Genomic DNA, 27,111 nt, shown 5'->3' with positions numbered 1-27,111 from the left:
CAATCACTTAAATGCAGTTGTTCATGAGATGATGTATGATGATGTATAATGATAAGAGTGCCCCTCACTTCACACGGGTGTGATTTTTAATTATCATTCAGCATATGCCCATAATATTTCATGGTATGTTTTATCTTGTTTTTTATGCACATGGTACTGCACAACATTACTAGTCTAACACACCACATCCCTCTAGTCACTACAGGGATGTGGTGTGTTACAGTGTTAGTGATGGCCCTGGAAATCTTTGTCAGTTAATTTAGCTCACCTTTTTGCCTATATTTGAGGGACTCTGCTATATCCTAAAGCGTGATCTATATACTTCGACATACGACAGTGTCACGAGGCAAAAATATCCAATGTAAGCAAAGTCCACAATGTGTTGTGTTGCTTGTTGATGGGTTATTCACACTATTTGTCATGCAACAATTTTGATAGGGTTTAAGTATTTAATTTGACAAGGAAATCTAGTTAGATTAACACAGGATTTCACTAAAATATTAAACATTTTAAATATTTAATATTTAACCATTTCTAGTAGGAATTAGGCAAAATTACACATTGATATTTCTAAGACCCATAGGGCCTTCATGATCTTTGCGTATGACTGAGGACAGCCCCATAGCCCCCACAGAGTACAGACTCGACGTCGTTGGGTCCCAGGCTTACTTGATTGAAACTGGAAAATAAAGCTGATAAATGGGTAATCACTCCTGATTGGCTGCAATTTTCAACCCACCTGAACATGTATTTTAATGTTTATTGAAGAGCTGAAGTGAGAGACTGACTCATGTTACTGTTACTGAACAAGGATTAGCCTATACTCTCAGAACTACTTTAATCATTTAATAAAACACTGGTAAGATATCACTTTACCAACTACAGTTACCCTACCTTTAAGTAAACACCACTGGACTAACCCACGTGACCGCTGTCCTAGTCCTTCACAGAACAAGCATCCCGTCCCACACATTCTTTAGCCTCCTCACTTTTCTCCCTGCGCCTCCATTCTGTGCACACCGGCACACCCTCTCGGAGAAGCGGCTTAAAAAACCCCACACACTGTCTCTCATTATTATTATCAGTTGATGGAAAAACACACGAGAAGAAAGTGAACATGATCAGGTTGTACTTGGCTTTAATCCTCGCTCTGGCGTCGGTAATCGCGTCGCAAGAAGAGGTCATTGATGACATCCTCAACAGCCTTTCCAAAAGCGCCTCTTTCCTGGAGAGCGAGCATGAAAACATCAACCTGGACGGGGTGGTTGGATTCTTCATTCTGCAGGGTAGGATGATGTGCACAAGCACAGTGCACCATTTATATAATATAGCCTAATGTAATGTATTTACAGCAGCTATCACAAATGCAAGTGCACGTTTTTTGGTTGATTGATTGAAATATTTATTAACAGTTTGCAGAATTACAGTACATTTCAAGCACAAACTTAGCCTATATACGGGTTTTTTTTTCTCCTAATTTTTTGCTGTCTCACTTCTGTTCTGCACCATAGGATGCGGCGTCCTGTCCCGCTAGAGCAAGCTCACCATTTATTATTCAGAACCATCTGTTGTGATTTATTAACGTTATACGGTAATTAGGCTGAGCAGTTTTATCATTTGGTTTCGTCTCTAATTAGAAAGAATACATTTTGTCCCTGACCCGCTTTGAATTTATAACATATAGAAGATCTTAACTTTTTTAACTAAGAACGGTCAAATCCCATATATAAGCCTAAACTAAATTACAAATTTGTTGCCATATAAATAGGCATAGCTCTAAATAGCCTGCCCTATACTATTTAGACTGGCTGCATCTAAACTCAATTTGGAGCACATGATAATCAATAGACCTATACTGTCCCTGCATATTTAACTGTCTTTGTTTATATAAAAGCCATTTTATTATAAAGATGGAGTGCTGTGATTTGTGTATTTTATCTAAAGTTTAGATAAACTAGCTAATTGTTTACATACATTCGTACAATTAAATTATAATATAATTTATGTGCAGTGCCATTATGTATTATTCCTATACTACACCATACTGCACCATTTCCCATGCAATGCACCCCCACATTAATGCACAAAGGGACTAGACATAAATAATACATGAATAGAGAAGAATGTCACAACAAGGTTATTTCACAGTATTGTGACTGAGTACTTTTTTCCACCACTGGCCACCCATGATGCAGCTGAGCTGAAGGAGGCGGTGAGGACATGGCCCCACACGGACCTGGTCAGCTGGGCCCAGCGAACCGCCACGGTGGGCCTCACCAAGCGGCTGGACCACAGCCTGCACAAAGCCATGGCCGCCCTGGAGGAGAGCGACCCCAAGTACTACAGAGGTGAATGACCTATATAGGGGGCCAAAGCACTGGCCAAAGCACTGCTCATACTGCTTTTCAAACCTTCTTGTGTAGGCCTATTATTTGGCCCGTGGACCCCCCTATCGGCATCACTATCCATTATCCATTTATACGTTGGCTATTCAAAGATAGCAGTTAGTGATGCTGATCAGTGGCGGAAACTCCGTGGGTTCAGAGGCGCGATTGAACCCCCTGGCATTTTGGCAAAGGCGCGACTGAACCCACTGCATTTTGGCAAAATATATCTATATGCACTGCAGTAAATTATGCACCCACTGACTGTCCACTGAAATTCCCCCTCCCCAGTGGTCATGTTGTCATGCACGTAGTCACATACCTTTACGAGGGGTTACATTAAGATAGGTGTTGGGCCGCCGCGCATGCCGCATTCAAATGCTAATAAGGTGGCTTTTGTTCGAAAAAACAAAACTCGTTTTTTTTCCACCGCTGGGGGGGGGGGGGAGGAGGGGGCGTGGCTGCTTGAACCCCCTGCCGTTATAAGAACTTTCCGCCTCTGATGCTGATGACTGCCAGAATTATGTATTGCTTAACTTATGAATGAAATAAGCATCATCACAGTCAAGGTTGTCTAACATTCCTTCCTTCCTTCCATCCTCTGTATGTACCATCCATCCATCCATGCGTGCAGAGTTTGAGCCCTTGTTGACGTGGATGTTCTGGCTGGTGCCTCAGCAGTGGAGCTCCACAGACCCCAGTCTGGTGTACTCCTCCACCAGCTCCATGGAGTGTTATGATGAGCAGCTCAGTGACAAGTGCATGACCCTGCTACTGGGCACCTGGTAGGGAGAGGAACAGTGTCTTGCACTTTGAGATTTGTCTTATTATTATTATTATTATGTATGCATATCTATAAATACTTTATTTCCATTGTGTGTGTGTGTGTGTGTGTGTGTGTGTGTGTGTGTGTGTGTGTGTGTGTGTGTGTGTGTGTGTGCGTAGGAAGAACAACGGGACACCCTGCATTGTGACCAAGGCGTGCAGGGACACCATGACTCGTTTCGGGTGTCCACATTACTCCCTGTCTCACCAGCTCCTTTACTTCATGATCGGGACCATGGTGAGACACACAATGGAAATCATCTAGCCATGCACTAAGTAACTGTTGCACTATTTGGGTGGTATGTTATTAAACTTGTCTTTTCCCACATTTCTTCTTTTTCAAAATGTTTCTATAGCCAATCTCCAAGCTCACAGTCACAACACATTGCAATGCAATGTGTTGTGTGCATTGTGAGCCAATTTTGTAAGTTTGTTTTAAAGATTACAGCATGGTAAAAACATGGCAGGCTAGCTGCATTTTAAAGTACACCATATTTTAAGCACAGCTGCAGCTAATAAAAGAAATAATTGTTGTGTTACAGTACATTTGGCCGTGTGAATATTTAGTTTAGTTTTATTTATTTGCACAATAAAAAGAGTACAATAAAGATAACATTGTTAAAAGACAGAAAATAAGTGCAAGTAAGAAAGGAAACATAAGGGTTTATACAAGGTTAATATGTAAGCATTCCATGACTCTGGCAACACCTACACTCACACTAATCTGAGTAGCTGAAGCTGTGTTGCTTTCTACAGTAGCTTTTAGTCTGTTGTTGTTGTTTTGACCTGAACTGGAAAACAAACTTACAAAGACAAGTGTTTCATGCCCCTTTAAGTGGTTATGCTAATGTAAAAAACTGGGCTACTTCAAAATCAGTTCGCTATCAAATATAGTCGTTTGTTTCATGACTGAATTGCAGTGTGACAAAAACTTTACTTTAATTTTGCAGACTGTAATCAATCAATATGAACAGTTCTGGAATCCCATTGAGGTCGACATGTAGGACCATCTGGATGGTTTGGTCATGAAAACCTCTTGTTTCCAATGTTCATGGGTTCATGTTCACGGTGTTTGCAGAAGGGCTGTTCCAACATGCTGAAGGGGGACATGAGAGCGTCGCGGTCCAACTTGACGGAGAGAAGCTACCAGAAGATCTTCTGTTCCAACATGATGAAGAGCAACCAGGAGGCATTCAGCAACGGCTTCACAGGACAGACGCAGGACATCTTTGCTGAAAACAGTCAGTGGTATTTTGTCAATCGTTTATGATCAGGCAATGTGCAACATGCCTGATCAGGGTTAGACTGGGTCTAACCCTGATCAGTGTTAGATCAGGGTTATACTACAGTCACACTCACACCTGCACGCTCGTTGCATGGGGTGATAAACTGTGACTCCATTGCTGGGAAGCTCAGGCGCCTGGTAACAACTTTAATAAGCAACAAACCCTTTTGGTTGCTCAAACCAGTCTCACCCAAACAAATAGCACGGATTGGCATTTCCGTGACTTTCCGTACATGTATACACGCCTAGAAAACCCCAGAATCCATACATATTACACTGAAATCCCTCCCAATAGATTGTGACGGAGGGGCACCCTATCGAACTTGTGCCACTGAGCGAGCTAAAGCGAGCAAGTTGCTGTGTCGAACGTTGTGAAGTTTGGTAGAGCCGACTCAGCCCTGTCAGAGTTGTAACCTATTAGCACAGAATCGTAATTAATGTCAAACCCAAACTCACCCAAACACGGTGAAATAGCACGGATTGGCAATTCCATACACACAATACTAGTGAAAGCCTCCGTCGTGGTCAAAACTGTAGTAGTGCAATATGTACGGATTTTGGGGTTTTCTAGGCATGTATGTACGGAATTGCCAATCCATGCTATTTCACAGTGTTTGGGTGAGATCAGGCTCGGTTGCTAGTTATTGCTTTTTCATCCTTCTTCTTCCACATCCTGGCAGAGAGGACGGGGGAGAGATGTGAGGAGCGAGAGAAGTGTGGCAATATACACCGCTAGGAGGGAGGGGAGGCCGGGCAAGGAGGAGGAGTGGGGATGGGAGACATGCACTGAGGGAACGCAGGAGGTATTAGAGGAGAGGAAAACAACAGCAGGAAAGAGGAGAGGAAAGGGGTCTCCTCCCCTTAATCTTAAGCCATAATATTGTGGTCATTTAGCATCACATCACTTACATCACTCAAGGGCAGGGTTGGGAAATATGTCAACACATCTTTGTTGGGCAGAAACCTCAGATCTCCATTGTCACGGGGCAGCCTGTGCCCTATATAGTACACACACACACACACACACACACACACACACACACACACACACACACACACACACACACACACACACACACACACACACACACACACACACACACACACACACACACACACACACACACACACACACACACACACACACACTGATTAAGGACATTGCACGCACGCACACACCACACAGTGGGTAGTGGGGCAGACAGGTCCTATCCTGATATAATGTCAATACTGTTGATGAATGCATTCACAATTTATTCACAACATATTCAGGTTGCATAATTATGTACAAATGAAATGATACACACAGACTTGCAGGGAAAACATTTAGTTTATTGTAACCTGTGGTTAGCTCATTCTTTGTCACTGGTTTGCCTTTAAATGTTACCCCTGAATTTACCCTGATCCACTTATTTAATTTACAATTTGATTTGGATGATAATAAAAAAACCTTGAACGATTACTATTGCAATTTCTTTAGTTTCACACCCCTTTTTAGCTTAGGTCACATTCACACCAGAGAGCTTTGCTGCGATTAAAACGAATCCTGCTGCGCATTTTCAGAAAGTGCACTTTGTTTGGCAGGTGTGAAGGCTCATTCGAATCCTAATGCATATCAAAGAACCGCATTTTACTCCGAGCAAAAACGGGGGTTTCGCTTCGCTTCCAATCGCACTTGATTACGATTCCGTGCAGGTGTGAATGCAATCCGCAGTAAATAAAGGAAATGAAGCAAACAATGTGGCGGGTGAGGAGCTGAACACAGTTGGAGACGGAGAAGGCATATTTTACGCAGCGCAAAGATGTCCCGTTACCGTGGATAGACGTGGTCGAATGAGGAGACTGAAGCCCTGATTGAAATGAGGACGTGTACATTAATCAATTGCTTAAGAAAACACATAAAAACACTGCATTGTATTATAGCCTACAGAATATTCTGTCTGTCTGTCTGTCTGTCTGTCTGTCTGTCTGTCTGTCTGTGCGTGCCGTAAACATGGAGTGCTACTGCTGTCACTGTGGGGACTGGGGAGTTATCAGTGCGCTCAGCGCTGTGCCTCCATGCCCAAAAGAACAGTGTGTGGCGGCTGCGTGCGTAGAGAGAGAGAGAAAGAGAGAGAGAGGGGTCCCAGACGGCACGACACATGCACGTTATGAGTGTAATTTTATCACCATAGATTTCACTGTGTAGGCTAGTTTATAAATGGAACACATTGATAAAAGTCCCCCCTGCTGCGTTTCCAATTGCAAACTGCAGCAAATTAAATATGCAAGAATCCCAAATTCTCCGCCCATACGCATTGAGTCTACTGAAGTATTAGGTGAGAATGTGACCTTAGATTTTGACTGGCCTCTCTCTGCCTCTCTCCACTCTCCTCTCCCTGAAACATTGATGACACCAATTGCCCTGAATGTCATCACCTGTGAGGACCAGGTGAACTAGGTTGGTTAACGAGCTCTAGACACTATATAAACTCTGGGTGTGTGAAAGCCCTTCTGTCTTTCTTGAATTTGAGTTGATGTGGCAGGTTCTTTGTCAGCTAGCTAGGTCCAGTTTTTAGTTGATGTGGCAGCCGGTTCCCTGTCCGGTCCAGTGGTTATTAGTTTCTAGAGCGGTGCTTCTCAAAGAGGGGGGGTTATTTGGACTTCAAAACTAAGAGTGCGTTATGTGATGTGCTATGAGGGCGTAGATCTGCTATTTTTGAAGATATATTAGAGTGCGTTATGTGACGTGCTATGAGGGCGTAGATCTGCTATTTTTTAAGATATATATAAGAGTGCGTTATGTGACGTGCTATGAGGGCGTAGATCTGCTATTTTTTAAGATATATGAGTGCGTTATGTGACGTACTATGAGGGCATAGATGGGCCTCTCCAGTGCTGGCACTCTTCTGTCTGAATCTGAACTGCTGAACCAGAGCAGGGCTCAGCCATTCAGCTTAGGAACTTGGAAGGGGGTGAAGGTGCCAAAGCTTAAGAAGGGGGGGAAGGTGCCAAGTACTGTTGAGGAGTAGGGGTGTTCCACAATGTTGATGAGCAAAGTATTTCTATTATCTTTGGAAATTAATGCAAACCCAAATGATGTTTAGTCAAAAATAGAACATTTGGTTACTTATTCATGTTCATCTGTGAGCTTGTAGATAAGCTGTTTAGATTTAATTGCTTCTCTGTTGGTGGTAGGATCCTCTCCTATAAAAGGGAGACTGCAGGCAGAGCTAGTCAGTTATGCTCGGGCAGGCAACATGCTGACAGCCCAGTGAGAGAGCTGCTAGGGCCCATTTCATGGGCATAGCCTAGTGCAGTTTTGTTATTTTTCCTTTGTCCTAAGTCAGGGATGTCAAACTCAAATACACGGTGGGCCAAAATAAAGAAATTCGTAGAAGTCAAGGGCCGGACTCATGTGTTTCAACACACGGGCACCGTCCCAGGCAAATAGCAAAAAAGTAAATACATTTAAAACTGAAAATGCATTATTATTAAGCTCAGTTTCCTGTTCTATGATCCTCACAAAGCAGGACTTGTAGTATTATGGTGGGCCGTGCAATATACCAGAGGGCCAGTTCTAATACTAATTAAATATCAGCCAAAGAATTCATTCACGGGCCTGATTTGGCCCCCGGGCCTTGAGTTTGACATATATGTCCTAAGTTTTGCATTAAGTATTTTTTAGTTCTTTATTTTGGATTTTTGGCCAGTATTATTTTTGCTGTTTGATATATTTTCACTGTGAATATCTGCACTGGAGCTGGAGTTGGGAGAAATAAAATCCACAAAAAGCATCGCTGATTGTTTTTGGAGCCTTGGCCCTCGGGCAACTTTACATCCATATTTCAACTTTAATTGTTATCTTAAATGAATGCCCTACTTCATCAAACAAGTGTGTCACATACAAATAGTGAAGATAGCCAATCTACAAGCTCGCAACATGCTTGTAGATCGGCTATTTTCACTTTTAAAGAATGTTTATGAAAAATGAACGGCTTTAGACATTCAAGGTTTCCAGATCCCTCTGTTTTGACTGAAAGAAACCCAGCTGATTAGAGCACAGACAGCGTGTGATCACGTGACCTCAAGGATAAGTCTGTCTCAAACTAGAAAGAGGCATTCTCTGGTCACGATGATTATATTACTTCCCAAGGACGCAAGGCTGTTCTTTGCATTCTTGGTAGTGAGAAATTAACCGGGGGTTAATGACACTTGCGTACTTACAGAATATTGTCGCTGTCAGGTGGATACCTCATATGTCTAAAACTGTTACTTAAAAGGATTCAAATTAAAAAAGCATGGATTGCTTTTTGTGTAATGAGTATGTACTGTATGTGTGCATGCATGATAAACTAGGCCTAGGGTATTAATTTACGAAATAACACAAAAAGTTGGAATTTGAAGAAGTTTCTGCCCGACAGCAACGATTTGCAAACGTGTGACAGTGAATGAGTGTTCATGCACAACACTGGCCTTTATACCTACCAGACGTATCAGTAGGAAGAGATCTCTGATTGCCTCGCTACACGTCACTACATGGTTACTGATGGATATTTATAAAATAAATTGTGAAAGCACCAGTAGTCGTCGCAATATCAATATCGAGGTAATTGATCCAAAATATTTGATTGTGTCCATATTGACCATCTCCACTGGAAAACAATATGATTGACTTAATTAAAGGCTTGTCCCCTCTGTGTTGACAGTACTTCTGTGTGGATTGGCCGGCTTCTCTGACTTCTACAGATCCGATTGGCTGCAGCACATTCTGAGGTCACAGGACCAGGAGGTTGGATGTTTTGGGAGAGATGGTGAGTGTTGTAATACAGGGTTTAGCAACGTATTGTGTGACATATATAGATGGGCTCCATTTTAAGATATTTTAAAATATATTTTTGTGAACGGAAATGCCAGCTTCCTTACTCAGATTTCAGTAGGTGTAGTTTCAGACTCTTTAGCATTCGGACATTGTGGAATAGTTGTCTGCCTATACGAAAGTCTATGTAACGTATAGTGTAAGCACCATCGGAAGCACCATAGAAGATAGGGAAGCACCAAAGGATGCAGCATAGAAAGCAGCACCATGGAAGACAGGCAGGCACAACTTGTGAAACAGTGCTTGTGTACATGTTGAGTATGCAGTAGTAGTGTATTGTCCTGCTGGTCTCCCTACAGAGAGAGTCATCTCTCAGATCATTGGAGATGAGCTGCTTGAACAACTGCAACCCCACCGGAGAGTGAAGAGGAAGGAGAAGACTCTACGAGGTGTGTGCATGTGGATACACGTTAATAATAATATTACGGTAATAACAACAGCACCCAATTTACATTGTGAAGCACTTTGGCTAAAAAGTGAAACCTCCATTTAGTATTTTGTGTATAATAATATAATAATTGAAACCCCTGCCCTACACTTTAGCTTTAGGGGAACTCCGCTAGTACTGTATGTAACATGGATCTTTCTTAATGCATTTACTGTCAGAGTAAATACATAAGTAATTCACCCCGACAGCAATGTTTCGTTTTTAATTACCTTTAAAGTAGTCACAGAATATTTATGTCCAGAAAATGATAGGATTCAGTTAAATGTTATCAAGGTTTCCCTTCAATCATACTAACCTCTGTCGTCTTCTTCCAGATGGCTGCTCCAGCCACATGACCGGTGTGGCGGTGAGTGCATTGGGAGGCTACCTCAACTACTACCTAACAGAACAGGACATCACCAAGAGACCTCTCTCCTGAATGTTTGCTTGTTGTTTATGCGACTGTACCAGTGATAATTCCAACACAAAAAGTTACTTCATGAGCACAGTGATTAATAACATGTTGGACACTTGAAAATGCTGAATTGTGTTGTGCTACTGTAGGTACACAAAGAGTTGGCCCCAAAGACAAATCACACATTTTCTCACATTTGAGTTGCTGTGGTTGATTTGGCAAGTGACACACGATCATTATGACACTAACGGTCATGTACTCCACCACCTTTTACACCAGTGGTTTTCAACCATTTTCATATCAAGCTCCATTATTTATTTGAGCCATTCGATGAGATTTAGCCTCTCAAGACCGCAGACGTACAGGCCATAGGAGAGATAACAGGCCAACGTTGATCAAAATAACAATTCTTATACATTCTGTAATGGACTTCTTGTAAATTAAGTAATGCAGGTGTCTAACAAAGATTGAACTCTTGTGAGGGTCCATTTGGTTTAATTTTACGCTCTAAAGAGTTAAAGATCTAATAAGGGTCCATTTGGTTATCAGCTCCATCATTTAGCTGGCGACCACCTGGAACAACCTCAAGGTCCTTGATAGTATGTTAGTATGTGATTTCGGGCAAAGTGGTCCAGTCCAAGGGTTTTACTTTGATAATAGTAGGTTAGTATGTGATACTATTTTGTATGTCCGAAGTGAAACCCTACTGCTTAATAGATACTAAATAGTACACTGAAAATAGCATACTGAGTAGTATACAGTACATTAGTAGCAGTAAGTAAGTACTGTACTTTATTTAACTTTACTGGAGTATGCAAAACCTTTTTCAGGATCCCAAACATCAGTTGAAATAGGAATGTGTATTTGCTTTCCAACTGAATCCAACCCTTGAACGTTATCAGGGGTATTATCTTGGAAACAAGTTCAACAGTGCTGAAAGAAGGTTATCAGTGGCAAAACAGAACTGTGAACGTGTGGAATTCATAGAGGTGCATTCTACAGGCTCATTGTGAGTCTGTAGAATGTAGAATCACTTTTTTCCTGCACAAAACAGGGCTTAAAGCTGCACTACAGTAACTTTCCTCTTCTACTCTGGATTTGAACATGGTTTCCTGCGCTATTGCTGATGTTAACCATTGAGCTAATAGAACATGCCTGCTTGGTCAGGGGATACATTTAATCTCGACTATCGGGTAGAAATCTGTGTGACATGACCTTTGACCTGATCTCAATAGAAGAGCAGGGAGACAAAGCACAATCACCCCAATTAGCCCTTCGCTAAACTCCACCCCAAAAAGCGACTGTCCAATGCCAATCCAAATAGTTAAGCAACCGTTGCTAAGGATGGCAAGCTTTCGTCACATCATAGCTGTCAGTGTTATTTTGCAAGGCTGTGTTGTTGAACACACACACCTTAAGGTCAGGAAAGTTACACAACTGAGTAACCCAGGTGATAGCAATAATACCAGTCTTCCGTGCATTACATGAAAACTCCTGTCGGGCGGTCGTGATTTGCATACTGTGCATACTGTTACTCTTCACTGTATTAGCCAGTAAAGGCAGAAATAACATGCCCTACCAATGCTACCATACAGATTGGACTGTTTGGACATATTTTACCATATTTAATAAATATATATATAATACATATAGTATTATACTGAGTGTGTATAAAAAAATATCAATAGTTGCAGCCCCACATAGTTCTTTCAGCCTTCATTTTTGTGCCTTAATGGTTATAAATACGAAGTGTTTTTGTTTTGCATTCTGCTAGGTCATAGTCTGTTCCCATCCTTTACACGCCCTGTACTGAACAAGCAATATTTGCATGACAAATCAAAGCAATGGGTTGAAGATGTACACACGACTCAAACTCTATTATGGACTATTGTATGTTGTTTTATTATTTTATTTTGTAGAAAAATAAATTATGTCAATAAAATAGACAAAAGACAAGTAAGAACAGAGTTCAGTTTCTTTGAATACCGATCCAAGAAACCAGTGCATTTAGGATTTCAAGATATTGGAAGCAGTGTTGACCATTATACTATAGTATGTCATTTTTCATGGTTCTCATCATTTCTATAATTTTTTATCATTGTCGAAAACCATGAAAAACGACATATAGTATGTTTTCGTACAAAAACAAATGTAACACCGTGAAATAGAGTGGTATAATGCCTATATGGTAACGATACCGTCACCATACTGTAAAATCTCATACCATTACTGTAATCACTGTAGGTGAGTGCACACACAGTGTGCACTTTAAAATGTATTTGTCTTGTGCTCGTGCTCCGGTCAAGTGACTTTTGTGCCTGGACAAGTGAATGGGAAATGTACTTGTCCGAAGGACAAGTGCCTCAAAAAGTTAATGTCAAGCCCTGCATTACATGCCTAGTGAGGAGCAATTATATAACGATAGGTTGAAACTTGAAAATGGGTGAAATCGTCCTTTAAGAACCCTCACAATTTCTGTTTCAAACACCACACTCAAAACACAGCATGGAAGGCTTTTGGGGCAGACTCGAGAGAAAACAGACAGGCTCATTAAAAACTTGAACAATTCCTGTAAACATGGAAACCGGACAAACATGTGAAATGTTCTGGGGTTGGAATGCAACAGTATGGCCATATCCTCTCCCAAAACCAAAAGGAAACAGTTATATAATTTATTTTGGAACACACGCAATTACAGTATGACTGCCAAAGCTGCTACCCAGCTGTACTAAGATTCAAAATAATGAGGTGTCAGTGTGTGTGTGTGTGTGTGTGTGTGTGTGTCAGTGTGTGTGTTTGAAAATATGCCTGAAAGCAGTCAAGGCCTGCATGAGATGTATGAGGGTTTAAATAAAAATAAATAGTCATGTTGAAATTGATCGGTGTCAGGCAGAAACTGTCCAAAATGGCCAACAACATCACAGTGTCCTTCATGCATCTCATGGTATATAACATCATCACTGGTTCCAGCCAATCACCTCGTAGAAGAGGGCTTTGAGCAGGCGTGCCTCGTAGGTGACCGTGTTCTTACCGATGTGGATGCGGTCTTCTTCTAAAGGCTGTTCAATGATGGCTGGCTCCTCCTTACCATACACTATACAGAGAGGAAGAGGGACAGAGAGAGACACCTTAAGATACGAGAGAGACAGAGGCACGCATATCCATTGACCCAAAGACTTTCAACAAGTGTGCCTTCGCGCACACATAAAATGCCTGTTTTTGGTTTTTTTTTTTTAATCCTTTTGATAATGGTGGGACATGTAATGTATATCTCTGCTGTCGGGGAGAAACCACCCAACTCCAAAATGTTCATTTTTCAGTAAATGAAAAATCTGTATTTTCAGTAATTGAAGAAAATAAATGCAACACGCTCTGGATAGGGCCCCTGCCCAGGCTCTGGACAGAGCCCAAAATAGCCATTAGATCACACCTGATCACCCCTAGATCTCCATATGTGGAGCTGCATAGACTCCACATTTAGGCATGCCTGATAAAGAACTCCATATATGGGCATGAAGGGGACACAGACATAATAACTGGGTGGGGAACATTCTCACATGTCTCCCCTCCTCCGCTCCCTCCACTGACACACACACACACACACACACACACACACACACACACACACACACACACACACACACACACTCTAGTGCTGTGTTTCATACAAATAGCACCATTATGTAGAATACATTATAATATTTTGGTAGGCATGCAGCCAACCAGTTGAATAAATTACACATTGATGCTAAAGTCGTCCATACAAGCCCTGACAAAAAGGATTTTGTAATTTAAAACAAAATGCCTAGACACCAGAGGGTTAACCTTTAGTCTGGCTTTGACCAGACACATAACGTGGATTCACTCACGCCTCCTGATACTGGGGAGGAAGCGTGAGTGAATCCACGTTATCAGTCTGGCGGCGCCAATGTCAGGCTTTGCATTTATGTATTTGCATTTGTATTTGTATATGCATTCTATTGCTAGTTTGGCCACTCTTTCATCTTAAAATACAGAATAGGCTATGTACAAGTTTACAATAGCAGCGCAACGTGTTGGACGTTGTAGATAGCCTATTTTCAGTGCATGGCATGCTTCCATAGCGTGTGTGTGTGTGTGTGTGTGTGTGTGTGTGTGTGTGTGTGTCTCCTTACTCTCGCAGTGCTCCAGGAATTGAATGCACTCCTGTATAACGGAGTCTCTCAGCATGATCATGTGCTTGGCCATGTTCTCCAGCAGTGACAGGAAACAGCGCTTTGCGTAGAACCAAGTGTCTGTCCCCAGCTACAGACAGAGAGAGAGAGAGACAGAGAGATAAATTACATAAAAAAGGCTTTATACATGTTATAGTCATAAAGGTTCTGTTAACAAATAGGTCTGTTAACAAAAGGTCCAGGCGAATTTCCAAAGAATATATGATCTACAAGCTCACAGCTTGTGGATCATCTATTTTCGCTACTCATCACATGAAAAAGAATATAGGGTTCAAGTTGTTAAGCTACAGCTACAACCTGGACAGTACTGACTATTTTTCTTTTATCTTGAAGGGACACTCCACTGTCAATAATAGATGCCATTGTCTATTCACAGCTTCAGCCGCAGGTAAAACAAAATGTACGCTATAGCATTTTTGACAAAAGAATAACCATGCTATGCAATGAAACGTGCAGGGTTATCTATCTCTGCATGTTGTTTTGCGTGCTGTAACCTAAATGAACGGAATCCAACGGCTCCGTCAAACATAAAACAAGCCATGGTTGTGCTGTCAAAACCCCAAATTGGCCTAATTGGCATCAATCATTGGTGTCAGTCACTGATCATGAGTCAGCACCTGGTGACAATCACTGATTGGGGCGAGGCACTGAAAGCAGGAAGTGTTTGTTCAGTATGAGAGCAGCAGCAGTGGAGAACACAGCATGAACACAGCATGTCACAGCATGTCAGCATGACAGCATGACAATGGTACGGTACGCTTTGGAAAAAGGTTTGCGGGAAATGCCAGACAACAGGTCCTTTAAACTTAAAGTGTGCATACAGCTTAGCTTAACTTTTTTTGTTGGTTTGTTTGTTGTTGTTTTGTTTTTTTTGCATCAATACAAGGTGAACAATGCACCTACGGCGACACAATGGTGATTTGAAGGGAGAATGAGGCCAATGATGTCTGGCACTTTGACCATCTGGTGAGTTTTAACCACGTTCCAATTCCTCACTCTTTATACTGCTCTCACTTTGGCTGCCTCTGCCTTAGTGAGTAGAGTGTGGAGGTTTTGGCCAAAACCAGGGTTCACATCCCCGTAGATGGCTTTGTGTGTTCAGCTGGAGCTAAGTGGACTCAGGTGCAGGCGAACTCTGGCAGCTGTTGTGTTTACAATGAGAACAAAAGTTCCGACAGGCATCAGAACTGCCTCTGTTTTGACTCGCACCGGCAGAATAAACATCCCCACAGGCAGAGAGCTCTGTATAGGGCAAGCCGCTTGTCGAAAACATACATGAAATCATCCCACTACCAACGCCATCTCTCAGCTTCTCTGCAACGGCGCTCACTCCCATTGAACAACAACTTCTCTCCGAGAACTAAGCTTAATTTATACTTCATTGGTGTGGCGTCGTGCGCCGAAAATAGCTAGTCTTCAAGCTCACACACTGTGAGCTTATAGAGCTGCTATTTTGGCGCATGACACCATTGTACGACAGAGCATTAATTAAACTTCACATGCCACATGAGATGTAAACAAAGTGGAAGCTGTGCCTTCTTTCCAAGAACCTCCAAAAGATAAACTAAATAAAATGGCTGACCTTCTTATAGTAAGGCTCCAGGCTTTTGATCACGCGGGAGATGCCAAATTCATAGTTCCCCTTGGCACAGTAGAGGGTCCTGAAAGAATGTCACAGCTCATAAAACCACACACGTTCCGTTTTTCAGGGTGCTCCCACTACCACTGCGAATGTGTCAAACATCCACTTGAGAACCCAACCTCATATTTCATTGTTTTATTACATTTTCATAAAGCAACCCTATTTTATAGCCTCACAACGCATTGCGACATGAGTGAGATTGTAGATTTGCTATTTTTGAAATATTATATTATTTTCTTGTAAAACCTTCCACAATAATGTCCAAAACAAACAGGTGAGCCAGGTTGAAAGTGTTTAGGTCTCTCTGTGGGTTTTATACATATTTAACCAATGAAAAGTATTAAAAACATATTGTGACTAAATAATAACTACATTGGATGGATTAGAACACAGGTTGACACGTCTGAAAGCGACAATATCACAATTTAAGTTGGTAAACTTTGCAAGCCAGGAAGAAACCTGGCTGCAGCATAATAAAAAGATACTAAATTTGACTGCTATTATTTGATTAATTCTCTTTTTGTAAAATAATGCTTGGTCAAGTTCATTTGGGGACTCACCCGATGACCAGGTTGACTATACAGAGATGGAAGACCTTCTTGTCAGGATCGTCATAGGAGATCTGCTCCTCCTCTTTCTCAATCTTCCTCATCAGCTCTTCTGCCTGACACACACCCAGTGGACATGTTAAACATGGATTAAAGCAAAACATGAAATCTCATGACTGAAATGGTGTCCTAATGTGCAATTTGTGAAACAGTGTAAAAGGAGCCGCCACGCTAGCACTGTTTCCTAAACAATCAACACAACATGTAAAACGATTATGTTTTAGTAGGCTACTATTGTTCCTGGTGTTCTACTGTCTACACACTGCCAACCAAGTGAAGAAATCACCTGGTTGGAAGGCTTTAACCTTTGCCATTATGAAATATATAGACCATTAGGGTTTTATGCAAGATGCTTCTGCACATATTGAGCATTTCAAATGCTCTAATCTTTGAAAGCAATAAGGTACACCCGCACACTGTGTATCTGCTCGGCACAAGAGTACTGTCTTATTTAATGAAGCAACGATTCGGTCACTAGGGACCTTCCTCAGGCAAATGCTCTAATCTTAAAAAAATAACCGAAACATCTGGGGCACATTGAGAGCTTGTAGATTAGCTACTTTTGCTGTCTAACATGCTTCCATAGAAGACATGCAGGCTTCTATGGAATCCCAAATGACCCAGTCACAGCGACTGAGAAGTTTAATCCATGTAAACACACTGACACACATTGGATATGTTAAACACACGGACAGTCCCGCCATATGGGCAATGAACAATGTCAATAGTTTGTGCACATCCAATATGAACTGACCTCTTCGTTTTGGCTGGTCATGATGTAGGAAACACACAGATTGGCCAGAACCACAGCGCTGACATTGAGGATCTGCAGAGAGAAAGGACACACGCTTGTATTTAGCACCAGAGAAGGTTCAAACTCAAAGGTGGTTAAGGCAGTGGTTCCAGGGGGTCCCCAGTAAAAGTAGTAAATATAGTATCACAATCATTTGAAGCACTTTATTATTATTAAATGTTGGCCATTTAAAAATAGCGATGTACAAGCTCACAGCGTGGCACGGGACACGCTTTGAGCTTGTAGATATTTTTGAACATTTCAGTAAAATATCGATCGATGTTTGGAACATTTTGAATACCGGTAATTTATTAACAAAATACTTCTCTTCTGGGGATCCCTGGCACAAAACATTTTCATGACTTTAATTTTCATCACTTTAAAAAAGAAAAGATCTACTGTACGCATTTTTATTTATAGATCTGTTCTTTTTGGCAAGTGACACCCTCACGCAATGGAGAATAAATTAAGCTTTAGAGTCCACTCCGGTAATTGTTGTTTCATCAGGGCTTTCTGCAGGTAAATGTACACGCATTTATGAGGACCTATTTTATGTCCATACCGGTAAAACAAATATGTATATGAAGGACATGTCCAGTTATAAAATTATCCTAATTTAATTTATGGTATCTGGGTTGAAAATATTACTGGTTATTGGATCCCCATTGGGTTCATTTTGTAATTTTGTTAAAGTGTGATCAATAAAAATGTCCACAAAAAATTTAAAGCAAGACTAAAGTTAACGCAACTTTTAAGAAGTACCATTAAACTCACAATCCAAACTATTCCAAAAATATGTCATAATCGTATTTTAAGAGTTTTAAAGACCTACAAAAACCCTGTATAAAGTAAACATGTGACACTCCAATTCTCCAGGTTAATGTCTTTGGGAATCTTGATACATACATACAGGATAAAGAACACAACAACACAGCAGAAACAAACACCACTCCAGCAAGGCAAACAAGCAGGTCTCATGCAAAGACAGGAGAGCATGGGCTGTCTCTGGGCCTGGTTACCGAGGGCTTACGCTTGCAGGGACACTCCTGAATGCTACACTGCTCCAGCTAGCGAGCATAGCAATGGAACAAACAAACAAACAAACAAACAAACAAACAGGCAACCTGTCAACCATTTTATGTCTGGACTTGGAACAGCTGTCCTATCGACTTGCATCATTGAGCATTGAGGTGAAGGACATAGGACATGTACACGTGTGTGTGTGTGTGTGTGTGTGTGTGTGTGTGTGTGTGTGCTCACTGTGTACACATTTACACATTTAACGGCCTCAGTTGACGGTAACTCACAATTGACATTGGAAAAAATTGGCCAAAACATTGTGTTTGTCAATGCCAGTGTTAAATAAATTAAACACTGTGGAGCAGAGCTGTGTGCAGACCTCTCTCTTTTACATCAAGTCCCTTCAATAGTAACAACAAAAAAAACACTGACTGGTTCAACATACATTAGCACCAATTCTAACATCAACATATTAATGTTATTAAATTAAAATGTGTGTCTATGACATAGTGGTATAATTACCAACAGAGGGGGTAAAGTGAGAAATTATTATGGCAACAATACAGGAGAAACTTTGATTGTAACTTATTAATACAAGTTTAATGAATCCAAGTTATCAAAGTGGAACTCTTAAGACTAGAGTTCCACTTTGAGAACGATTGGTTTAACCTCCCTCAGAGTTTGAGGGAGGTCAGCACCCCCTGGTGGACACATTTGCACTCAGTGTGACATACTATAGTACATGTGTCTACCTGCACAGACAAACAGTCATAGTTTTACATTGCTTCACGACACAAGAAAGCACACACTGTCCTTTTTTTAAATGTTGCCATTTTAAATGTTACTTGCTTTTTAAAATTACAATCTGAGCTGCCTGTCTCTATTTAACCAAACATAACTTTAACTCTGAGAGTGTACGAATGGGACCAAATGGAACCCATAGTGGTCCATTCGGTTCCATTTGTACACTCTCAGAGTTACAGATGACTAAAGTGACACTGAAGGATCTTACTGTGTGTATTATGCTAAATGTAGTGGGGCCCGAAAAAGAACCCACTGCGACCGACTCACGTTATCGTAGTGTATTATGCTAAATGTAGTGGGGCCCGAGAACAACCCACCGCGACCGACTCACGTTATCGTAGTGTATTATGCTAAATGTAGTGGGGCCCGAGAAGAACCCACCGCGACCGACTCACGTTATCGTAGTGTATTATGCTAAATGTAGTGGGGCCCGAGAACAACCCACCGCGACCGACTCACGTTATCGTAGTGTATTATGCTAAATGTAGTGGGGCCCGAGAACAACCCACCGCGACCGACTCACGTTATCGTAGTGTATTATGCTAAATGTAGTGGGGCCCGAGAACAACCCACCGCGACCGACTCACGTTATCGTAGTGTATTATGCTAAATGTAGTGGGGCCCGAGAACAACCCACCGCGACCGACTCACGTTATCGTAGTGTATTATGCTAAATGTAGTGTGGCCCGAGAAGAACCCACTGCTACCGACTCACGTTATCGTAGTGTTTCTTGACTATGGGCTCGTAGAAGCCGATGGCCTCCTTGTACTTGTTCTCCTGCATGAAGAGGACGTGCGCCACGTTGAGCTTCCAGGTGTCGTGCTCGTCGCAGATCTCCACCGACTTGCGGAAGATCTTCTCCACCATGGGGTAGTTGTCCCTGTTCCAGTAGATCTTGGCCTGGGCCATCAGCACCGGGATGTACCTGGAGACCGGACAAGAGGTTTCATGTACAGTAGGTTTAAAGACTGATTTTTATATTAAGCTACCGGTATATTAACTCAACGACTGCCAGATTTATTTCTCGCTGCGTTTAGCTTCTGCCAGGCCTTTTCGTTATATCTTACCTTTTCAAGACAGTTGCGTTTATCGTTTATTTTTATTATAATTTTTTATCGCTCCCCCGGTCGACACAGACACAGTTGACACAGACAGTCGGACACGTGTGCTGTGTTCATGGGGAAAAGAGCATGCCTCACCAAAAGAAACGCAATCAAGTTCTCAAAAATATCAACACAGTTCAAGTATTTCTATTTCCACTTGAACACAATTAGAGGTGTGTGTGTGTGTGTGTGTGTGTGTGTGTGTGTGTGTGTGTGTGTGTGTGTGCGTGTATGTATGTCTCTCACTTTTCCAGCATCTGGTCATAGTCCTGCAGAGCCTTTTTAAGTCCCTCATTGTCTCGAGCCACCCGGACCTCTTGCACCTTTAAGGAGATGAGAAAGAACTGCAGTCAATCACAGTCAAACCTTTTGCTGTTTATACGTCACTGTCGGGCAGGCACGTGCAGAGGGGGGGGGGCAAATAAGGACTTATGTGGGGGGTGGGGGCAAATAAGGACTTATGTGGGGGGCCAAAAAGGGCTTGTGTGAGGGGGCAAATAAGGGCTTATGTGTGGGGGCAAATAAGGGAGTTTGAGCCCCTGCCCCCCCCAGTGCTCTCTGCAAGGCCCTGCTGTCGGGTGTAAACCTTGTCCAAAACTGTCCCCTTTTTACTTCTGGTGAGCCGGTTGCGAACGAAAATAAAAGCCTGGGTACCGAGGCTACTTTTGGTACAGCTTGCTGTTCCTTTAATGATCTGTATGTACAGTAGGTGAGATGTTGTTATTTCCTACTTCCTAGTGTTTGATAGGCTAAAAGTAGACAGCCACAAGAGGGCACCAGAACGAAAGTTTCACATTTAATCACCCTAATGAAACCCTATCAAACCCATCTGATATTAAAACCCCATCAAGCGCCACAGGTGGTCCCACGACCCCACTTTGAGAACCACTGACCTATAAGATCATGTGATCATTATTGTGATGATGAACAATGTACTGAGTCTGTACAGTATACAGTAATACTTCCATTCACATTTCTGTTAGGCAGCAAGCTTAGCTCTGAATAATTTGACATACTGCAGTCCGCTTAGTTTTCTACACATTTTTCAGCCTAGGTGAAAAGCATTTGGAAATGATGTGAGACAATAGTCTGTCTCCAGAGACTAGAGGGAGAAAAGACATGGAGTCATGATGGCTGAAGAATTTTCCTGCACCCTTTGCACATTTTTTTGCCACTAAATGTATGTGTGTATTGTGTTGCTTCTATTACTGTTTTTAAGTCACATGCCTGCAACCATTATTGTACTGAGTGGTACATGAATAAAAGCGCACCTGTTTGGCTAGCTTGCGTAGCTGCTCCGTCAGTTTGGCGTTCATCTCGTCGAACTTCCTGAAGGCCTGTTGAACCAAGACAAGACAGGAGGGCAAACATTTGAACCGTACAATAGTTCTTTCACAGAACATCAGTTTAACAGATTACTACTCCATTTGGTTCCATTTGTACACTGTCCGAGCAAAATGAACACTCACAGTTTTGCAGTGTAGTTTTCCATTCAATCAGCTAGTTGATTGCATTCCCACCACGGCCAGAGAGAATGCTTGATTCAGACTGGCCATAGAGTGAGCAATATTTTGTCATTTATCTATCTAGAACAGAGAACAGAGGGTCATTTGAGAAGTTACCTCTTCTGGCGCTGTCTGGCAAGTCAACATGGCGTCCAGGAACTCATACAGGTACTGAGGATGAAAAAAGAACCAGCACACAATCAGCGCACAAACGTGAAAGCGTTTCAAGTTTTCTACGCTCCACAACAACTCAGAGGCAATTATTGTAAACAATAATGATGAACACATAATTGCTAATTACAATAATATTATTGTGAAATGGACCATTTCTAGATAATGAGATGTTAATTTTACTTGTGTAATTTCTTGGCCAGTTCACACTTGTAAAATAAATACACATACCGTACTTTAAGTTTATATATTTTCATGACAATACTTTGAACGACTTTAAATACAGGACTATTACTGCATTGTGGTATCGCTACTTTAAAGTTTGTACTTTCACCACTGGTATTACTTACCGGGGAGAGGAACTTGTATGTAAGATGAGCCTTGTCAGCCAACACATCAGCAGCCAGGTCAAAATACTGAGAGAGTGAGAGTGAGAGTGAGAGTCAGACAGACAGACAGACAGACAGACAGACAGACAGACAGACAGACAGACAGACAAGACAGACTTTACTTTTGATTTATTAGTCACTGCCTCAGCAGGGGTCAAACAGCACAATTAGCAATTAAAGAACATTAAAGAATGAAAGAACATTATTAATATTGCAACGAATGATATATAACAACTGGATCTAAACAAAAATAAACGAAATAAATAACTCATGACAAATATAATAAGCCGACAAACATTAGACACAATCTAAAGCGATCTCTTTCTGCATTACATCTCTTCTCAGTCTATTCTTAAAACCAACTTGATTAAAACTAAATATAGACAGACACAGAGTGACTCAAGCCAACAGTGTCATTAATACCATTTTAATTAAATGGTCTCTGTGGTGTGTGAGCAGGGGGGGTGCTACTTTTTCATTAACCCATTCCGGACTGGAACCCGTTTTGGTGTTTTAACTAAGCATGATGTTATACTTTAGCTATTGAAAAATAGCAGATCTACAAGCTCATAGCGCGCTACGAGCTTGTAGGTCTGCTATTTTTGAAAAATCGTAAACGTAAATGGGTTAAGGCTCGCACCACGTTGGAGAGGGTGGGTGAGATCCTGCCTCCTAATACCAAACAATTACAAACCCACACCGGCAGAAACACTCATTAAACAGACCAGCGGTGCGTTCTCATGGCTGCGCATAATTAGTTACATTAGGAGAAAGGCATCATGAGCCAGGCAAGACTGAAGCTGTACAACATTGCTGTTGCCGGGAAGAAACCTCCATATGCTAACGTTTTGTGGTTTTTTTTGTGCGTGTGTGTGTGTGTGTGTGTGTTTTTTTTCTGGTAAATGAACGCACTACTTCATCAGATCCGGAAGCTCAAAACGCTTGTACATCTGCTATGTTTGCCGTTTTTTAATTTGAATCCAAAACAAATCTAAAAACTCACTTGATATTAAGGATTTTCTTTTGTGTAATTGTCTGCTCCACTTCAACTTTAATTGTCCCCAATGTTTTGCAGTTTTACTAGTGTTGTAGACAGGGTATTCTGAACCTTCGATGAACCATGTCACACTTATGTGATATGTACAGTACATTCTGGAAGGTTTTGAATGCCATTAAATTGCATACTTGCAGTAGAGGAGCACATTCATTTTATGGTGTTCTTTTTTTTTTTTACCTCATACTTGCAGTAGAGGAGCAGCAGGTTGCCGAAGGTGACCGGGGGGAAGGGGACCTGCTGGAGGAGGAAGGCCAGCTTCTCAAACCCCTCTGTGGGCTTCTTGTCCATGTTCATCAGAGCCTGGTTGTGGAGGGTCACCGCGTCCAGCTCCTATATGGCAGGAAAGCACACACACACACACACACATACACACACACACACAGTCACACACACACACACACACAGTCCAATTGGTGTCTGCCATCAGCGTGAATGTAATGCACATTGTAAAGCACTTTGGACAAAGGTTCTATATAACCATTGTTGTTCATTTAAATAAATATTAAAAAAAAGAATAGCGATGACGTGTTAATTGTGAGCATCACTTTCACCATTTTTGACAATATACAATTTAAAATAGAGCATAAGGGATCATGGCTTCCCTGCTTGCGAGTGTTTTGTGTTGTGTATGAGGTGGGCTGCAGACGCACGCACACACACAATAATGTAAAAACTATTGGGAGATGGCAGACATACCTCTTCCGATCTAGGAGGCATGTCGGTCAAGGCATCCTGTGCACCTTCCACTGGAGGAATCCACATAAAATGAACAAATAAATAAATGAAGAATTGCGGTCCATAAATGTTTCCATTTCTGTTGTTCATTGTTTGCATACATGCATATCCTCGGTGACAAATGGATGTCGTTTCTTTTGACTTATTCTATTGATGGTATTACTGCACTCCCTACTCCTGGCTCCCTGATATTACACCCTGAATTCAAACCACTGCTTCTCATTCCAACTCGCTGGGCACGTCGGCGGGTGAAGGAGTCAAATAAAAGAATAGCTGCACGCCATGTTTCGAGCTTGTGTAACTTTTGATGCTTTTGTGTGACGCTGTAGTATGATCAAGTAAGCAGTAGGGCATTGATTTCCGAAAAAACACAAAAAGTGAGAATAAGGTTTCTGCCCGACAGCAGCGATATAGGCTAATAAGACGTAAACCCACTAAGTGGCCACTCAAAACTCAGCACACAATGCTGTGTTCCCGTTTTTCTTTTTCTTTCAACAACTCACAGCAATGAACCACCACATTTACACACTGACATACAAGCGAGTGGGAGTCGGCGCCAAGTTCTGTCTCTGGGGTTTTGGAATATCCGTCTCATCCTCCCACCTTTGATGAGAGAGAAGATCACAAGTGGAGCAGGGAAATCCTGCCCTTATGGTTCTGGCAGCATTGGAGGGTTGATTGATCACGCTGGAGCGTGATCTTGCACTATTTGTAAGCGGAAAGTCCTGTATGTTCATTAACCATTTGTACCGTACCGTTTTTTGTGACTTTTTATTTGACTTTTTCTTCTTCTTGCAAAGCAAATAAACCTGTATGTTTTTTAGATAAAAGGGAGCCTGGAGTCTTTCCGTGTGGGTGCTCACTCAACCGTCCCACCCCTTCCATCTCCTCTCTTGTTTACTTGTTTTGATCCTCAAGTCTCTCTGTCACTCTTTCCTCCACTCCCCTCTCAGAGCTTCTCTCCAATTATTTTTGTTAGACCAAGTCCTAATAAGCGATTTGTGAAACAGTGTGAAAGAAGCCCCCACACAATATCGCTGTGTTTAATAAACTATTAACACAACACGAAGAATGCAAATGACATAAAATGTACCACATTGGTACCCTTGAGTCGTTTTAAAACCTTGGTGAGCATACAGAGCCCCACAATATGTAACTGTTTTTAGATTTTTTAATTTGTCTTAGCTTTTTATTTGTAAACCTATGTAATTCACATGTATACCTTGTTTTTCTTCTCCTGATCTTCTGATGTATTGTGATGTTTTTTGTCTATATGATATTGTATTACTCGACGACACTGAAAATGATTTTGATTACTCAGTGTAATTTCGAGAATAAACAAAACTTGAATGAATGTTTTAGTAATATTGTTCCTGCTGTTCTACATACTGCCAACCATGTGAATAAATCACATACTTACAACTTTTATGAAATATCCTAGTTTTATGGAAAATGCTTCTAAACATATTTATTTTATTTATACGTTTATTTAACAGGGACAATACAAAAAACAATGTATCAAGTTGTAAAAACATGAAACCGTTGCATTGTACATAGGGTTTGTAGCCAAGGCTAATTTGCAACCCCAGTCCCTGGTTAGGCCTTTCTATACAGCAGCTATACATCTACCTAAAACAATCTTTTACAACTACATCTACCTATTATCTACCTAATATGATAGACCACTTCAAATGCTCTAATCTTTAAAATAAATACGGTAACCAAAAATAGTCTGTCTATAAGCTCTCAAGGTGTCGCAGACGCATTGATAGACCCATAGAAGAGAGGCTGGCTTCTCTGGAATCCAAATGACGGTTGTGGCGACTTTAATCCATGCGCTCTGTCTCAATTTCTGTCATTCATTCACCTTGCTTCTCTTATGCATGCACCTATGCATGTCTCTCTGTTTTTCTCATCTCCACTAGTATTTTCTCTCTGAGCTGCCGTCCCTCTGTGGATGGTGTGTGTTCTGTCTGTGGTCTCTCAGTTTATCAGCTGGTACTGTGTGGATGGTGTATGACATGTGTGTCTGTGTTCTCTCACAGTTTATCAGCTGGTACTGTGTGGATGGTGTGTGTGTGTGTGTGTGTGTGTGTGTGTGTGTGTGTGTCTGTGTTCTCACAGTTGTTCAGCTGGTACTGTGTGGATGGTGTGTACTGTGTGTGTCTGTGTTCTCACAGTTTTTCAGCTGGTACTGTGTGGATGGTGTGTGTGTGTCTGTGTTCTCACAGTTTATCAGCTGGTACTGTGTGTGTGTGTGTGTGTGTGTGTGTGTGTGTGTGTGTGTGTGTGTGTGTCTGTGTTCTCTCACAGTTTATCAGCTGGTACTGTGTGGATGGTGTGTGTGTCTGTGTTCTCTCACAGTTTTTCAGCTGGTACTGTGTGGATGGTGTGTGTGTGTGTGTGTGTGTCTGTGTTCTCACAGTTGTTCAGCTGGTACTGTGTGGATGGTGTGTGTGTGTGTGTCTGTGTTCTCACAGTTGTTCAGCTGGTACTGTGTGGATGGTGTGTGTGTGTGTGTGTGTGTGTCTGTGTTCTCTCACAGTTTTTCAGCTGGTACTGTGTGGATGGTGTGTGTGTGTCTGTGTTCTCTCACAGTTTTTCAGCTGGTACTGTGTGGATGGTGTGTGTGTGTGTGTGTGTGTGTGTGTGTGTGTGTGTGTGTGTGTGTGTGTGTGTGTGTGTGTGTGTGTCTGTGTTCTCTCACAGTTTATCAGCTGGTACTGTGTGGATGGTGTGTGTGTATGTGTGTGTGTGTGTCTGTGTTCTCTCACAGTTTTTGAGCTGGTACTGTGTGGATGGTGTGTGTGTGTCTGTGTTCTCTCACAGTTTTTCAGCTGGTACTGGATGGCCGCCTTGAGGTTGAAGCTCTCCA

General features: G+C 41.7%; 2 protein-coding genes across 2 annotated transcripts in view; one reads left to right on the top strand and one right to left on the bottom strand.

The window, feature by feature from the left end:
* Positions 1 to 990: 990 nt before the first annotated feature.
* Positions 991 to 12,150, top strand: cUnh16orf89 (chromosome Un C16orf89 homolog). The gene is made up of 8 exons (XM_080774928.1): positions 991 to 1,286; positions 2,196 to 2,348; positions 3,019 to 3,169; positions 3,330 to 3,447; positions 4,288 to 4,450; positions 9,183 to 9,287; positions 9,652 to 9,741; positions 10,115 to 12,150. Exons 1-8 carry the CDS (start codon positions 1,118 to 1,120, stop codon positions 10,216 to 10,218), a joined length of 1,053 nt encoding a protein of 350 aa, XP_080631054.1. The 5' UTR covers positions 991 to 1,117; the 3' UTR covers positions 10,219 to 12,150.
* Positions 12,151 to 12,248: 98 nt separating this feature from the next.
* Positions 12,249 to 27,111, bottom strand: part of ift70 (intraflagellar transport 70) — a 19,730-nt gene continuing 4,867 nt past the window's right edge. The window contains exons 6-18 of the mRNA XM_080775046.1: positions 27,064 to 27,106; positions 24,198 to 24,247; positions 23,679 to 23,831; positions 22,406 to 22,471; positions 22,002 to 22,055; positions 21,651 to 21,716; positions 20,626 to 20,702; positions 19,991 to 20,201; positions 17,413 to 17,484; positions 16,611 to 16,714; positions 15,991 to 16,069; positions 14,349 to 14,478; positions 12,249 to 13,288 (exon numbers count right to left, since the gene is read on the bottom strand). Coding sequence (XP_080631172.1) covers positions 13,152 to 13,288; positions 14,349 to 14,478; positions 15,991 to 16,069; positions 16,611 to 16,714; positions 17,413 to 17,484; positions 19,991 to 20,201; positions 20,626 to 20,702; positions 21,651 to 21,716; positions 22,002 to 22,055; positions 22,406 to 22,471; positions 23,679 to 23,831; positions 24,198 to 24,247; positions 27,064 to 27,106 — 1,242 coding nt within the window. The 3' untranslated portion in view covers positions 12,249 to 13,151. The remainder of the gene's footprint in view (positions 13,289 to 14,348; positions 14,479 to 15,990; positions 16,070 to 16,610; positions 16,715 to 17,412; positions 17,485 to 19,990; positions 20,202 to 20,625; positions 20,703 to 21,650; positions 21,717 to 22,001; positions 22,056 to 22,405; positions 22,472 to 23,678; positions 23,832 to 24,197; positions 24,248 to 27,063; positions 27,107 to 27,111) is intronic.

The sequence above is a fragment of the Protomyctophum bolini genome (genome assembly GCF_963924005.1).
Source record: "Protomyctophum bolini genome assembly, chromosome: 11".
Lineage (NCBI taxonomy): Eukaryota > Metazoa > Chordata > Actinopteri > Myctophiformes > Myctophidae > Protomyctophum > Protomyctophum bolini.
Note: the sequence above shows the minus strand (reverse complement) of the source record. Positions and strands in the feature narration are given on the sequence as shown.

Excerpts from the sequence above, each read along its gene's own strand:
- cUnh16orf89 (XM_080774928.1), top strand. The coding sequence starts at position 1,118 with ATGATCAGGTTGTACTTGGCTTTAATCCTCGCTCTGGCGTCGGTAATC. Across the intron at positions 4,451-9,182 it reads GGACATCTTTGCTGAAAACA|TACTTCTGTGTGGATTGGCC; the intron begins GTCAGTGGTATT and ends CTGTGTTGACAG. Across the intron at positions 9,288-9,651 it reads TGGATGTTTTGGGAGAGATG|AGAGAGTCATCTCTCAGATC; the intron begins GTGAGTGTTGTA and ends GTCTCCCTACAG.